Source organism: Podarcis filfolensis, assembly GCF_964270895.1.
Source record: "Podarcis filfolensis genome assembly, chromosome: 4".
In the NCBI taxonomy this organism is placed as follows: Eukaryota; Metazoa; Chordata; class Lepidosauria; order Squamata; family Lacertidae; genus Podarcis; species Podarcis filfolensis.
In genome coordinates, this window is record NC_139607.1 from 59,163,480 (window position 1) to 59,178,436 (window position 14,957).

The following is a 14,957-nucleotide window of genomic DNA, read 5'->3' on the forward strand; positions in this document are numbered from 1 at the left end:
GCAGGAAATGAGTTCCCACTTAACATGCTATAGGAAGCAAATAGGGGGTAATCTGTGCTGAGCAGCACTGCCACGCCAAGAATCTGACTGCATCTTCCACCACTGGCTGACAGCTCTGCAAACCCAGATGGTATTCGCCCTGCAAGGTTGGATTTTTGTATCCAAGTTTTGTGGAACTACTCATATTGCCCTTTCCATGGCATGAAATCTACAGAAGGAAATTTGTAGCAGAAGTAACAAGAGTGTGTGAGTTACAAGACAAAAGATAAGTTCACAGTGATCAGCTTTTTTCCTGAAATATGTTCCAGGGATAGCTGGTATGCGCTTTATGAATTACCTGGATGAAGGAATAGAGGTGATGCTCATCAAATTTGCAGATGATACCAAACTGGGAGTGGTAGCTGATACTGCAAAAGATGTGATCTTAACAAACTCAAGAACTAGGCCAAAACTAATAAAAATGAGTTTCAACAGGGACAAATGTAAGATTCTGCAATTAGGCAGAAATAATCAGATGCACAAATAAAGGCTAGGGGACACCTGGCTTGACAAGTGTACATGTGAAAAGGATCTAGGGGTCTTAGTTGACAACAAACTTAACCTGAGTCAACAGTGAGATGCAGCAGCAAAAAAGCTCATGCAATTCTAGGCTGTATCAACAAAAGTAGTGTCCAGATCAGGGGAAGTAATAGTACCACTCTATTCTGCCTTGGCCAGCATGATGGACAGGCCTCCAGCCTCCTCCATGAAACCAGTCCTTCAGTTTGCAGATCTGCTTCCACCTTTATTAAGATCCAGTGTTTCTACTGATGTCTGCACAGATGTTACATGGCATATTGCAAGGAAAGTAAATACTTATTTAATAAGGAATTAATTTTGCAACAATTCTTGGACATGGAGCAAAACTAAACAACTCCACCCATAATCATAGAATTGCAGTGTTGGAAAGGACACAAAGGGTTATATAACCCAAATACTTGCAATACAGGAATCACAGCTAAATAATTGCTGACAAATCTAACCTATGTTTAAAAACCTTAAATGAAGGAGAGTCTGTTACGAAAAAGGAGCAATGCAGAAGCGAGCTCCAGGTGGCTGGAATGGTAAACAGGAAACTGATGCTGCTGGTTATCTGATCCATGGGAATCAGCATGAGAGGTGAGAGGTTGATGGATCGTGTGCCATCCTCTGCACCAAGGAAAGAAGATAACGTCTGAAATTGCAGCCAGAAGCTGAACAGACGGCTGGCCCCAAGAGGGGGTGTTTTCCAAGCAACGGAGCCCCAAAAAGGTATGCTGAATATCGGGCTAAAAGTGTGAATGCAGATTGATTTATTCTCTGGTTCACGAGAGCTGCGTTTGGATAAAAACAGCTCTGAAAGAAAGGCTTGCATACCAGAAATTCCTGTGGTAGATAAGGATTCCCGTCCCGGGGAAGGTTGCTAAGCAACGACAGTCAGTAAGTGGAAAACTACTGACACCTGGGGCTGGCTCAGTCAGAGCCGGGAAAGCGAAAGTTGTTTTGACTTTCAGACAGCTTGGAGTTTGCCTGCCTGAGAGAGAGGCAGAAAAACAGCTTTTGGATTTTACTAGCTCGAGAGTGCAGAGCTGTGACTTGAGTTCAGCATGGATGCCAAGAAGGGGGGAGTGCCCCTGAGTGCCGTGGTTCAGGATGAACACAGCCGGCATGCTGCACTGGAGGTGAAGGACAGGGGGAGGGAAGAACGGAGTTCTAATTCCCCCACCGATGAGGCTACTGGAAAGGATGCTGTAGCTTTGAACGTTGTACAGTGCTACAATTGCGGACAGACTGGGCATCTTCAGCGGAACTGCAAGAAGCCACGCCAGCCGAAAGGAGCGAAGGGCCGCTCAGCAAAGCCTGAGGCAGCAGGCAAAGGTCGTACCAAGTCTTCGGTGACACCTGCAAAGGCCCTGATGGCGAAAGGAACCACGCCAGATGTTGGACACTCTTTTGTAATCGATACGGGCTGTAATTTTCATATGTCCCCGCACAGAGGGCTCTTTTCGACGTTTAAGAAGCAAAGCTTCGCTGTGGAACAAGCCAACGGTCAGAAGCTGGAGGCGACCGGGGTTGGATCTGTGTATCTTAAGAGTCTGAACTTGACAATAAACAATGTTTACTTGGTTCCTGAATTGAAGTTCAATCTGCTGAGTGTTTCGCAGATTGCAAAGAAAGGACTGAGACTGTCCTATGATGATAAGAGCTGCGAGATCTTCAAAGATGGAGAGTTATATCTTTCTGCCAGACAGAAAGGTGGACTATATTTGTTGGACTTTGACCAAAGTGATTACATGGAATGTAATTCTGAGTCTAACTTGATTTCTCTTGCAGGTGTGACCAAAACGAGCGCCAAGAAGGTGGCCAGGGTCGACAGAGCGTTTCAGCGGGTGTATGCTGATGTGATTGGTCCTCTAGAACCATCTAGAGGCAATGCAAGATTTTATCTTGTGTGTGTGGATCATTTCTCTAACTTTGTCTGGGTTTATGTGTTAAAGAAACCACAGGAAGCCTTGGAAAGGTTTCAAGAGTTTTGTGACAAGGTTAAAGACATGCATGATGCTAACATTGATTGTCTTTTGACAGATAAGAAGCAGATTTTTCAGGATTTCCAGAGGTTCCTGCAGAAGAAGGGGATCAGACACAAGATTGCTGTTTCAGCGGAAGCGTGGAACAGGGGTGTTTGTGTAAAAGTGAACAAAGAATTGCAAAAGGGAATGAATGCGCAATTGCTTAGTTCACATCTGCCACATGAGTTCTGGGCGGAGTCACTCATGTCGTTTTGTCATGCGTGGGTGAGAAAGGTTTCGAAAGAGTTGGGAAGTTCTCCTTTTGAGAAACTGTTCCAGAGAAAACCTTCTGTTGCCCATTTCAGGGTTTTTGGGTCTCATGTGAGGACAGAAGCTCCAGGTGGAGTAAAGAATGCCAGAGGCATTTTTGTGGGGTATGAAAAGGGTCTCTACAGAGTAATTTTGTCTGAATCTGGTCAGGTGATTCTCACAAAATTTCTAGAGAGTGCTCCTGAAAAGGAGAGAGTGATAGCACACACATTTCCCACAGAGGACGATTCAGATGATGATGATGATTTCACAGAGTACAGTGGAACTGAGAGCGACAGTGATAGCTCAGAGAGCTCAGTTGTCACAGTCATTGAGAGGAAGTCTCACACAATGGATAGGCCTTCACAGGTGAAGGATGAACCACTGTTTACTGTTGGAACTGGTTCTCCTAAGAGTCCTGAGACAGAACCAGTGAGCAGAGGGGATCAGCACCTCATACGCAGGTCTGAGAGAGTCACAAAGGGTGAACCACCCAGAAGGTACTCAGAAGAGTATGCTAATTTAGCTGTTGCATGTGTTGCTGTTGTAAACAACCGAGGACAGGTTGGAGCTGTGTCTAAGTCAGAGACAAAGACACAACAGAGAGTTGCTAGCCAAGGGAATGCAGATGCACTCATTCCTTGGAAGCCAGACAACCAGAGAGGTACACTGGGGAAACCAGTGGCGGGTAGTTCCAAGGGTGGAACTGAAACAACAGGGGAGTGTTATGTGTATAACAACTGTTTGTTTTCTTCTCTGGATCACGCTTTGCTTGCCGCAACACGCATTGATTCTTTTGGGGGAGGATGTTACGAAAAAGGAGCAATGCAGAAGCGAGCTCCAGGTGGCTGGAATGGTAAACAGGAAACTGATGTTATTGGATTGTACCGTGGGAACCAGGGACAGTCTGTAAAGTGCTCTGAGAGCCGGATGTTAGCTCAGAGTGTCACATGACCCTGTACTGGAAGTACATGGGTGGAGTTATTCTCTCTCTGCAGCTGGGTATCAGAGAGTGCAGACATGTTGTTCTCTGCACTGAGGAAAGACAGAAATAAAGGCATGTAAATACATTTCTGTCTGTCTCTTTCCCCTCCCTGGGGATGGCAGGGAGTGAGGGAGGAGGAGTGGCTGTGTTCTTCTTTCACGTTTGAAGAAGGATCGGCCGATAAAGACCTCGCCTTGTCTTGCCGGGAGTCGTTGACGGGGGGGGTCAACATGGAATCAAGCCGGGCACCTGGAGAGTGGCCAAATTCCTCTGAAGATATGGCTTGATATCTACAGAGTCAACCATGTTCTGAGGTATTCTGTTCCACTGTCAAACAACGCTTCCAAATGTTTAGTTGGATCTCTTTTCTTTGAATTCAGTGATTCAGGTCCTACCCTCTAGAGCACTTCTATTGTTGTTATTAATTTCTTATATCCCACCCATCTAACTAGGCTACCTCTAGTCAGAGATCCAGCAGAACCAGAAAACAGCTTTTACCTCTGTCGCTAGCCTGCCGCAGATCACCAACCAGCATGACCAAGGCAGTTTCAGTCCCTGGAAGATATTTGAAGATGGCTATCATATAACCTCTCAGTCTTCTTTTCTCCAGGCTAGACATATCCAACTCCCTCAATTGTTCCTCATAAGGGTTGGTTTCCAGGCCCTTTATAATCTTGGTAATCTTCCTTTGAATATGTTCCACCTTATCAATACCCTTCTTAAACCGTGGTGCCCAGAACTGGCCACAGTACTTCAGGTGGGGTCTAATCAAGGCAGAATCAAGCAGTACTATTAGTTCCCTTGATCTGGACACTATACTTCTGTCTCTGCCTCAATACAGGTCACTGTACAGGGCATCCAAGGATATAAATGAAAGGTAATAAATAAATTACAATAAAACCCCTTTAGTGTTTTTCTCACCGAGAAATAAATATATTGTACCATTTTGCAATGAAATTTCCTACATTTAAATAGTTATAGGCTTCCTGATTACTTCAATGATTTGTTTCTTTAATTTTAGCAGTAATTAACAAAGAGGTATTTTTTCCATTTGTGAAATTAAGCAAGCATAATTTATACATTTATTTTCAAACAGCTAAGAGAACTTTAAATCTCATCTCCCTTCAGAAGTCAGCGTAGCTTTCTTGATTCATCTTAATGTTAATTTAATTTACTGGATTGCTCCACCTGGCTGATTACAGTTCTTTTTTTATTTCCAAGTCAGGTGCTCTAGGATGTATGACATTGCAGGCTTCCCCTCAAGCTGTGAGACTTTATGCGTCCAGAACAGCATCTTGCTAGCTGTTCTTGGCATCACTGACTATCATGTTTCCAGAATGTAGCTTACTTCTGTGAAAGTTCTGAACTAATTCTTAACTGAAGGACATTTCTCACCACAGTACCAGTGGACTGATAATCATGTACCTCTCCCTCAAGTCAAGGACTTACATATGTAAAATTAAGTGTGTTTCTTACAAGATGATCTGCCCTTTGAGAATGCCAACCCTTTCACAGTTCTTACTTCTGAGTATTTAAAAGGGTTACATCTTGGTTTACAGATGCATGTCCTTCAGATTTGATGAGAGGCATGTGCTTTGTACCTCTGTATGAAAATATAACTTGAGGACCCGTCCTGGAAGCCAATAAAATCTGGTGGCACATTGTTGAATCAACATTCAAAAATCTGTCTACTGCCAGACCTGTCTACTGTCACACCCAGGCAATATGGGTTCAACTCCCTTATCAGCTACAGACTCAGTGGATAACCTTAAGAAAGTTACTTGAAACCACAATCTTATTGGTCGTTGTGTGAAGATAAGTAAGATAAGACTTACAAAACATTTTATGCTTTCATCCAATTCCAAATATCCTCCCATGGTAGTAAATTTGACTGCTACAGTCAGAATGAGTAACTTCCAAATAAAACTTTATGAAGATTTGGCTACCACGGTGCTATACACAAAGATTTCTCAATTAAGTTGCACATTGCCTTTTAAACTAAATAGATATCCTGCATGTCCATTTTGCCTAGAAGCTTTACTGGGTTTACTGGCTAATACATTAACACTGAGTTACCTCCTATACAAACACACACCAGTTTCATACACCCCTTCTCCTTTTACACTTTATTTACAGCTGTGTGCAACTGAGACTCACAAAATTTGAGGACTCATAATCTCACTACTCCATAACTGACAATCTTTGATTATCCTAGACTGTTTTTTTAAAAAAGAAAAGCCAAATAGCTTAAACATACACATATAACAGGCTAGTCTCTCATGGATCTGCCTGTCTGCCAAATATAAAAAATATTACTATAGAAAATAAATTGTGTATCCTGCATGAAGAATAAACGTTTTGTTCAAATCATGGTACACAGTATTTCTCCCTTCACTTGTTTTTAGTATCACAGTTTTTAAAAGATAAATCATAAAGTCATATAAAAAATTTAGGCAGAAAACCGAATTACAGTGGCAGTGAAAAATTGTATGGCCAACACATCGATTCTAATTTGAAAGCATTTCTGGAGACAATGCAAAATGTAATTCTATTGCTGAAGTGAGACAAGGCCATTCTCAGACAAAACTAATACAGAAGTCCTACAAATAATATTGTTAATAATCCACTGATATGTATAACTGATGACAATAGTGTTGACAGCATTATATTGGAAAAAAGAACCATAGCTTGATGGGAGCATTCAGTCCACTAGTAGAGGCAGAGCAGCAGCTCTAATGCTGTTAGAATTGCAACTGCATTGTAGGAAGAATTCATATGAACTGACATCTTCATAAATCAGGAACTTCATGGAAGAGCACTTGGGCAATAAACTAAGGAATTAAGGAATTACCACTAAGGAATCTTAAAATTAAGTGAACAAATATATGGTTGCATAAATATAGCTATGAAAGCAACAGTGACATACAGGAGCTTAATTGTTTTACATGGAAAGAACTATGAATAACAGAACTTACGTATCACTTCACAAAACCTAGTCCAGTATTTCTGTCTACATTTGACTTTGCTTACCACTGAATTGCAGCTTAGCAACCATAAAGCTCACTGGGGTAGGCTTGGGCCAATCACAGCCTCTCCATATATCCTACCTCACAGTTGATAATAACACAGGGAGTAAAACCTGAGTTCCTTAGAGGAAAGGTGAGTTACAGATGTAATAAGTAAATGGGAATCTCTTTTCATATCATCACTTAGGTCTTGATACATGTGAAGTAAAAATGACAGGAAATGTCTCTGAGCATGTGCATCACTCACAATATATCTTATTTCTCTATATCTGCAGTTGGGGCAAGAGCATTTAGGGTAGAGTGTCATATCCAGGAAGTCTCACTGCTTTCAATGATTCATAATTTTAAGTACGTCCAAATGAAATCAGTGTGATTACAGGACTATTTTCAAGAAATGGTTAAGAAACTATGCCTTTTGATTCCATTCTGCAAACTTCTTGTACAAATGCTACGGTTGCCATATTTCAAAAAGTAAAAACCAGGACACCCCTAACATATGCTGCTGAGGTGTTCATAGTCCACATGCTTGTAATGGGTTCTCTGTTTAGTCTATATCAGTTTACACTGATGTGCAAATTGTACCACTATGTTGAATTGCGAAGTCTGTGCAACACAACATTGATGTGCATATCATAGCTTTTGTGTTCTTCAAAGTAGAAGCTATACTAAGGATTGTTTTGAATTACGTTTTACTCAAAAAGGCCCATTGGAATTAATGACCTAAGCTAGCCATATCTATTAATTTCAATCAGTTTATTCTAATTAAGACATACAATGAATACATTCCTAAGTACTATTAACATATTTGAAAAGTTCAAAGGTGCTATTTCATTATATAACCATTTTATAAAATGCACATTAATAAACAAGCAGTAATTGTCATATATACTGAATCCTTGAAATGTCTACTATCCAAGAGAAATATTGCTTAATATTTCACATTCTGTTATGCATATGCCAGAATTGCTAATTCATAAGAACATGAACAAAGAGGGCTATTTTGATCACCTCACCCTCATTATCCTTAATTATAACCTCCTATATGAAAAAGTCTGTTAGATGTATTAGAAATATATTTATCTGTGGGGCATATTTTGAAAAGAGAATAATATTGTTTCCTGTTTTACATAAAACAAGCTTGGAGCTGTTGTACAGCTATGCAAACATTGACTAACTTGTATAGAGAAGGCAAATGGAAAGAATTATATTGTAAATATATCTACAATATCACTTTCTATAGCTGTTGTATAGTTATTACTGTAAATCTAGGTTGCACTTTGTCTAAATCTTTCATTAACAGATCTAGTGTAAAGAACAAATAATATTAAATATATTTGACCTGAAAATAATATTTGGGGGGGACAACATTTCTGGATATTGCTTATTTCAGTTTGCTGATTATCTATACTTAGTTCCCATATGGATGCTAATCATACTCATATTATTTTAAAATGTTATACTTAGGTAATTTGTATAAAATACACAAAGTGCAGTATATTGTGTATGATTTCAATACACTGGCAAGTATTTTTTTAAAAAAAAATAGAAACCCTTCTCTCAAAGGCACTATACATAGAACAACACAAACAACCTGCTATGAAAATCAGAAACCAAAAAACAAAACAAAAACCTGAGCCACAATTTTTATTCAACAATTTTAAAAGCCTAGATTTGCTACAAGTAAATTTACTGGGAGCAAATTCCATTTAACTCAGTTCTAAGAAACACACTGCAATGGGCTGCAAAACAATGTTAAATAATTCTGAGCGATCAATAAGAATAATGAGCAAAATGCACACGTTTCAACTTCAAGCAGTGTTTGAGAAATAGGTTGAAAGTTCAAAACAAGTGGTCTTAACAAAACACAAAAGATTAGCTATATAACAAACCAAGAACAGCTGTTTCCTGTTATATTCCAGTAGGGGGAACTAAAGATTCACCATCTAACATTGCTTTTGGCTTACAGACCTGTGCATATTCGTCTAACCCCCTGTCTAATCATCAGTGCTAACATCAAATAGCTAGTAGCTACTCTTGTGATCACTCACAGCCTCAGCTGCACTTTATACACTAAAGATATTGCAAGTATTCAGACATACACCTTTGATACAGCTATTCCTTTACTTGATCATCCTCTTTATGCTTATTCTTCAGTTTGTGCAGTCTCATTTGTCTTCTCTCGTTATGCTTTCCCCCCAACACCCCTACACACAGAATATATATATTTTTTTCCTCCTAGCTGAACTGAAAAGGGAAAACTCTCTCTCCACACCCCTCGCTGTAGACATCCTTTTACCTCATGAGAGACCCCATATACTCTATCTTTTTCCTGGATTGCATACATTGTAAGGGCTTCAACGGTTTAGAAAGAAGGTGGTAAAGGTGTTCTTTCTAAGGCCTTAAGGAATTAGGTAGGTTGAAATGAAGAGCACGGGGTTGTTTATAAAATATTGATGTGATATTCTGTGTTGTGTTTTGTTTTAGTCAAAACACGAAAAATGAAAGGTCAGGGAAACAGAGAGCAAACAAAACAAACGCATATGGTTGATCCCAATTTACTACAGCTAATTTATGCACAATGCAAAACACAGAAGAAGGGCTCCTCATGTTCAGGTTAGCTTACCATTCCATAAACATGAAGAAAGGGTTGCAACCACCGTTACTGTGTGTAAGAGAGTTGCTTGAAGAGCTTGTGAATGGCTTCTATGTCAATTCCATGCATGTACTCTTCTGAATGTGCAGAGTTGATCACATCATTGCTTTCACAGATGCAGAAACTAGAATTCTGCTCAATTTGCATTCTTGGTAGAATGCACATTTCAAACTAGTTTGGGAATATGATGTTTTGTTTGTACAAGACCTCACCGTAAGTTCTGTCAGGTAGCAAGGTGGGATAGGGTGGTCATCCTGGAACAGAAATTACATTGGGGGGGGGGGCTTCCCCCCTTACCACAGTGGTATCCTACAAAATACCAGTGTTGATAAGTACATACATATAACCTGTGTATATGTATACATAAATAAGTCAACCCAATTTTGAAAGCCACAATGCACAAGGGCAGTGCAAATAAGAACTGAACTGATAGCTCAGTCCTACTCATGCTTACTCGGAAGTCTCACTGTGTTCAGTGAGCCTTATTCCCCATAAAAAGATGCATAGAATTGTGGCCTTAATCTTGCTTATGATCTGTGCACATATATGGTATAGGGCATCTGCATGTATAAACATGTTCCAGGCAGCCACAATGTGGCATGTTTATACTGGAAGGAGGGTTGCATAAATTGGTTGTACACCCATCATATAATATACAGAGCCCAGCTTGCGGCAGGATTCTGGAATCTAACTGCAACTTTGTATTAGAGTAGGTCTGACTATATACACTGGAAGTAGTGTATACACTGTACTATATACAGGAGTATGTCTGACTATATACACTGGAAGTAGTGTATACACTGGACTATATACAGGAGTAGGTCTGACTATATACACTGGAACTTGTGTGAGTAAATAAGTATACAGCGGTACCTCGGGTTAAGTACTTAATTCGTTCTGGAGGTCCGTTCTTAACCTGAAACTGTTCTTAACTAGAGGCGTGCTTTCGCTAATGGGGCCTCTTGCTGCCGCTGCGCTGCTGGCACACGATTTCCGTTCTCATCCTGGGGCAAAGTTCTCAACTCGAGGTAACTCTTCTAGGTTAGTGGAGTTTGTAACCTGAAGCGTTTGTAACGTGAAGCGTTTGTAACTGGAGGTACCACTGTAACTTGTATTTGCATAAGGCAATGCTGACTTGCCTGCATTTTACTTTTAAAGGGAGTTGATACCTTTTTTTTTTTTTGTTAGCCATCTGTGGTCCTCCTGAGTGGCTGGGTGGGCTTTAAGCAACTACAAATATTACAAGTAATCCGGGAGAAGGGGTCTTTGAACATGTGCAGAATGTCATAGTTCTCTCCCTACTAAGCAGCAGCTGCGTATCACTACACACCTGGAATTAGGCAACATGATCGCCTTCCTGCACCTCCCCTTTTTAGAAAGTACCAGCACATGAAAGCTAAGTGAGAAGAAGAGGTTGAAATTGCCGTCTTCTTTCAAAGGCCTCCCTGTGACAGAGAGAGAGAGAAGAGGCGAGGAAGACTGAATAATTAGGGAAGAGACTTCCATGAAATCGCTCGTCGAGAAAATTACCTGCCCATTAAATGAGAAGCAGTGAGAAGCAATCATGTTAATGTTACCTATAGCCAACAGTAAAGAGGGAAAAGGGGGCTTGGGAGAGAAATGGGATGGGCGAGGGGGGGCAGAGAAGCAGCGCTGCTCTGTGCCCCCCCCCCGATCTTCTCTTCAATCCTTCAGCTGCCTCACGTTGTGTGTGTCTGTCTCTCTCTCTCCCCCCCCCCCTTCCTCCCACCGCGATCCCTGAGGGGAACATGAGAGTGGGTGTGGTGTTTTACAGTGCTTTAATCCACACCCCAGCTCTTCCAATTCCGGCTCTCCTTTTCCCCCCTCCGTGTTTGCTCTACGAAGAGCAGCAGCAACAGCAGCAGCACAACGAGCAGAACGAGCCCAGGCTGTGGGGAGGCCGCCCGGGCGAGCTCTAGCAGCAGGGTGCTGCGCTCTCTCCCCTCCTCTCCCTCGCGCGCGCGCACACACCCCGCCGCGCCTGCCGCTTCCCGCCTCGCTCGACTCCCTCCATAGTGGGAGCGACACCCCCCCCCCGCCCTTGCTCACCGCCGCGCGCGTTTACACGGCAGCGGCGGCCGCCTCAGCCAGCAGCAACAACCGTGCCCACCGCCACTCGCTCTTTCCTCCAGCCCCAGCGGCACGTTGGGAGTTTATTCTCCCCAAGCAGTTTCTTCCCGCGCTGAGGGTAGGGGTGGCTGGGTTGCCTTTTTTTAATTTTAATTTTTTTTTGAGGGGGTGCTGTGGAGAAGGAAGGAAGGAGCTCGCGCGCCAAGATGTTGCTCAGGCGTCCCTCTTATGGAAGTTAAGGGAAGCAACTCCGCAGCTTGAAGTGATTTTGAGGAGGTGGGGGGGGGGTTGGAAGAGGAAGAAAATGAGAAGCAGGAGAGTTAAGCCAAGCCCATGATTTCGCTCCCTCCTTCCCCGCCTTTTCCTCAGAGCGCCGAGAACTTTGAGCGAGGTGGTGGCGGCGGGAGGGGACGCACTTTCTAGGAAACGTATCTGCTTTCAAAGTCTCTCTCGTCTGCCGAAGAAATCCCCGGGCTCTGGATTGCAATGGAGAGTCTTAGCCACACTTGAACAATTCCTCTGCCTCCGCTGGATTGGTGGGAATTTCGGAAGCGGAGCCAGCGCGCCGAGCCCGGAGCGGTGCCCCCTCTTTCTCCCTCGCTCTCCCCCTCGCGCTGCTAATCTGCATGGAGCTCAAAGTGTCCCATTCAAGCCTCTTTCTCGTCGCTGCTCTCCGGGCTCCTTCCACGTATCCTTAGGTTGTAGGAGAATCTCAACTTTTGGGACTACTTCCCCCCCCCCCCATTTTTTTTCTCCCTCTCCCTGGAATTGGATTGCCTTTGAATATGTTAAAATGGGGCTGCTGACGCCACTCCTGCTGCTTGGATTTGTCTCTTTTCAAGTTGATGGTAAGTTAAACTGTTGTGTTTTACTGTCATTTCTTTGGAGCAGAGCACGCTTGGATTTTGGGGCTCGAAATCCTGTATAATGTGCATGGGCTATGGAACGATGGAAGGAAGGGATGGATATGAACATGCTATTAATAAAGCAAATCTTCTTTGCTAACTTAGTAGGAAAATAGTTAACATAAGCTGTAAAGTGTGTGTGTGTATGAGAGAGAGAGGGAGATTGAAATCAGCTGCACTGGTAAATCTCGACGCACCAACAGATTTCTGTTGCTCTATTTTTACCCCATGCTGAACTTTTTAGGTGGAAAATCGACTGATTAAATGGGGTAATTGTGCTTCTGATTCAAGAGAGGTGAATGGGAAATTTACTACCGTGAGGTTCTCGCTGCTCCATTTGTAAGCAATGCACGCAGAAAAATGCAGTAATGTGTGGAATGCGCTAAAAGGTGTGAAATAACTATGCCTGTGAGATGTGTCAGGTGGAAAGTATACAAAGTAGGGAGTGTGAAAGAGGGTCGTGTCTGTGGAAGCCTCCCAGTACAGCAGAATCTCACAGCCAGCTTCTGCCACAGGGAGAAGCTAGGCTTCCACTGTTTAAAGACAATGGGGAATTTGAACAGGTGCTGTAGGTGTCTCCCCTTCTGTAAAGGCAGTCTCCCTTGTGCAGGGGTTTGTCTTTTGTTCAGCTTGCTTAGCCCTCCCTAAAGTAAAACCAAGACCTCATCGTTTAACCTAGAAGCATGTTGCAGGGAATTTCATGTTGATATTTAAGAGCTAAGAACACATTGTTGATTTCAGTATTTGAAATGAAGGAAATTGAGAAAAATCAAAGGAACACTGTTTGTACTGCCTATGGTTAGGAGGTATAATTTTAACAGAGTAGAGACACCAATGGCTATGAATACATATATACTGTATGTGTTTTACCTCAAATGTGCAACATACATCATAATATTTTGTGCGCACAAACTGTTTACATGGACAGTCATGCTGAGTCTTTATGTAAGCATTGGTGGTGGGGAGGCTTGATATGGTACCAGATCTCTTTGGCTATTGTCTTAATTTGGAGGTTTGGCATTATATTTTTACAGAGGTGTCTTTGGGGGGCGGGGTTTGGACTCTAGCTTAATTTACTGGTTGATGCTGGATATGGGCAGGATCTGGGACTAAACTTAGTTCCAGCAGGAAGCTGGTGCTAAAAGCCTGGTATCCATATCAACGAGAGGCCACTCTTGTAAACAGAGAGTGATATTGTATTACCTACAATTATTGCATGCAGTTGTGTGCTACCCATCCCTCCCTCTCTCCCTCCCACCACACCCTTAGCAACACAGGAGGCAACAGAGAACCTTGCTAAAAGCTGGGAATTGAGAATATGTAAGTATTGGTTCACAAGTTGTATAATGAGTGTGTCACATAATGTGCCCTGCAGTTTCAATTTTTATTTTTTTTACAAAGCATTGTGGTTCACATAAGTCACGTTGGAAATGTACATAAAACCTGAAAGCATCAGGCTGCAGAAATGTAGTTATTAGCCAGTGTTTAAAATTGTAGGTAGCTAGAAGGAATACAATTAAAGTGCTCAGTGGAAGTGACAGAGTGAATCACAGGAGCCTGGTGTTACAGAATGTAATTAATGTACCAGGCTGTTTGGAGATATAGGAAACAAATGCAATTAACCAGCTTGCTAGGAGGACAGGAGCAAGGCATAATTTATTCAAGTTTTCTTTCATGGAGAACACAACTTGAACCTTAAAAAAAACACCATTCTTTTACAAGGTAGGTCTATGAGCAAACTTATTGGTCCATCTTTGACAAATATGGACTTACTCAAAATCTGTGAAAAGCACTTTATGGGAAGGTTTTGACTAGACTATGATAATCTCAGTAGATACAATCCTGTACATGGAATTGCAGTCAATAGTTGTTGCTGTTCTTCTGAAACATATTCATATCTACATTGTTCTGAAACATAAAATGTAGATCTGTATCTTGGAAGCCTATTGTATTTTACATTAGCTTACTGATGTCCCTATCTTCCCAGAAACACAGAAATGAAAGTTGCCACATAACACGAACAGGATGCCATTAAAGGCAGCTTCACATGTTACCCTTTTCTTAAAATATTGGAAAATGCTAATATCACATGTTTGCAGGCATGTATAATACACATGAGGGAGGCTGCCAAAGGTACACTCAGTAGCAAACCTCAGTCCATCATGGTTTGCCCACCATACATACTAAGCTATCTTTCCCACTGAGTATAATATGTGAAATGATCCTAAACTGCTTTAACATATTTTATTTTTTCTGTATTATGAATAAAACAGTAAGCATGAAGAAAGTATAACTGAGGAAGAAAGACCCTTTGTTGAAACTCAAACCAGCTGGTTTTTTTTCCTCCTTAAAAATAGGTCATCCCTCACTCACAAGCTAAGGCTTTGAGCTTCTGAGAGCTCTCCCTTTACATCATTATGATTTTTGTATCTTTTGGGTATGAATGCAGTCAGAGAAAAG

At 41.9% G+C, this 14,957-nt stretch overlaps 1 protein-coding gene and 2 long non-coding RNA genes across 31 annotated transcripts in view; 2 read left to right on the forward strand and 1 right to left on the reverse strand.

Annotated features, from left to right (window-relative positions):
* The window catches only part of LOC310761655, a 51,228-nt gene extending 44,380 nt beyond the window's left edge, over positions 1-6,848 (reverse strand). The window contains exon 1 of the long non-coding RNA XR_014547638.1: positions 6,798-6,848. This is a non-coding gene — a long non-coding RNA (uncharacterized lncRNA). The remainder of the gene's footprint in view (positions 1-6,797) is intronic.
* ROBO2 (roundabout guidance receptor 2) overlaps positions 1-14,957 on the forward strand; it is a 794,080-nt gene that overhangs the window by 357,577 nt on the left and 421,546 nt on the right. For 3 of the 29 annotated variants that reach the window (XM_083611396.1, XM_083611379.1, XM_083611387.1), the window contains exon 1: positions 11,401-12,440. The exons of 23 other annotated variants lie outside the window; for them this stretch is intronic. In XM_083611396.1, coding sequence (XP_083467522.1) covers positions 12,386-12,440 — 55 coding nt within the window. In that variant the 5' untranslated portion in view covers positions 11,401-12,385. Of the gene's footprint in view, positions 1-11,400; positions 12,441-14,957 lie in introns of those variants that run through there. 3 more of the 29 variants (XM_083611397.1, XM_083611398.1, XM_083611388.1) reach the window with 2 other exon arrangements.
* Positions 6,944-11,059, forward strand: LOC310761758. Its single transcript, XR_014547705.1, has 2 exons — positions 6,944-6,981; positions 10,878-11,059. It is a non-coding gene; the product is annotated as an uncharacterized lncRNA (long non-coding RNA).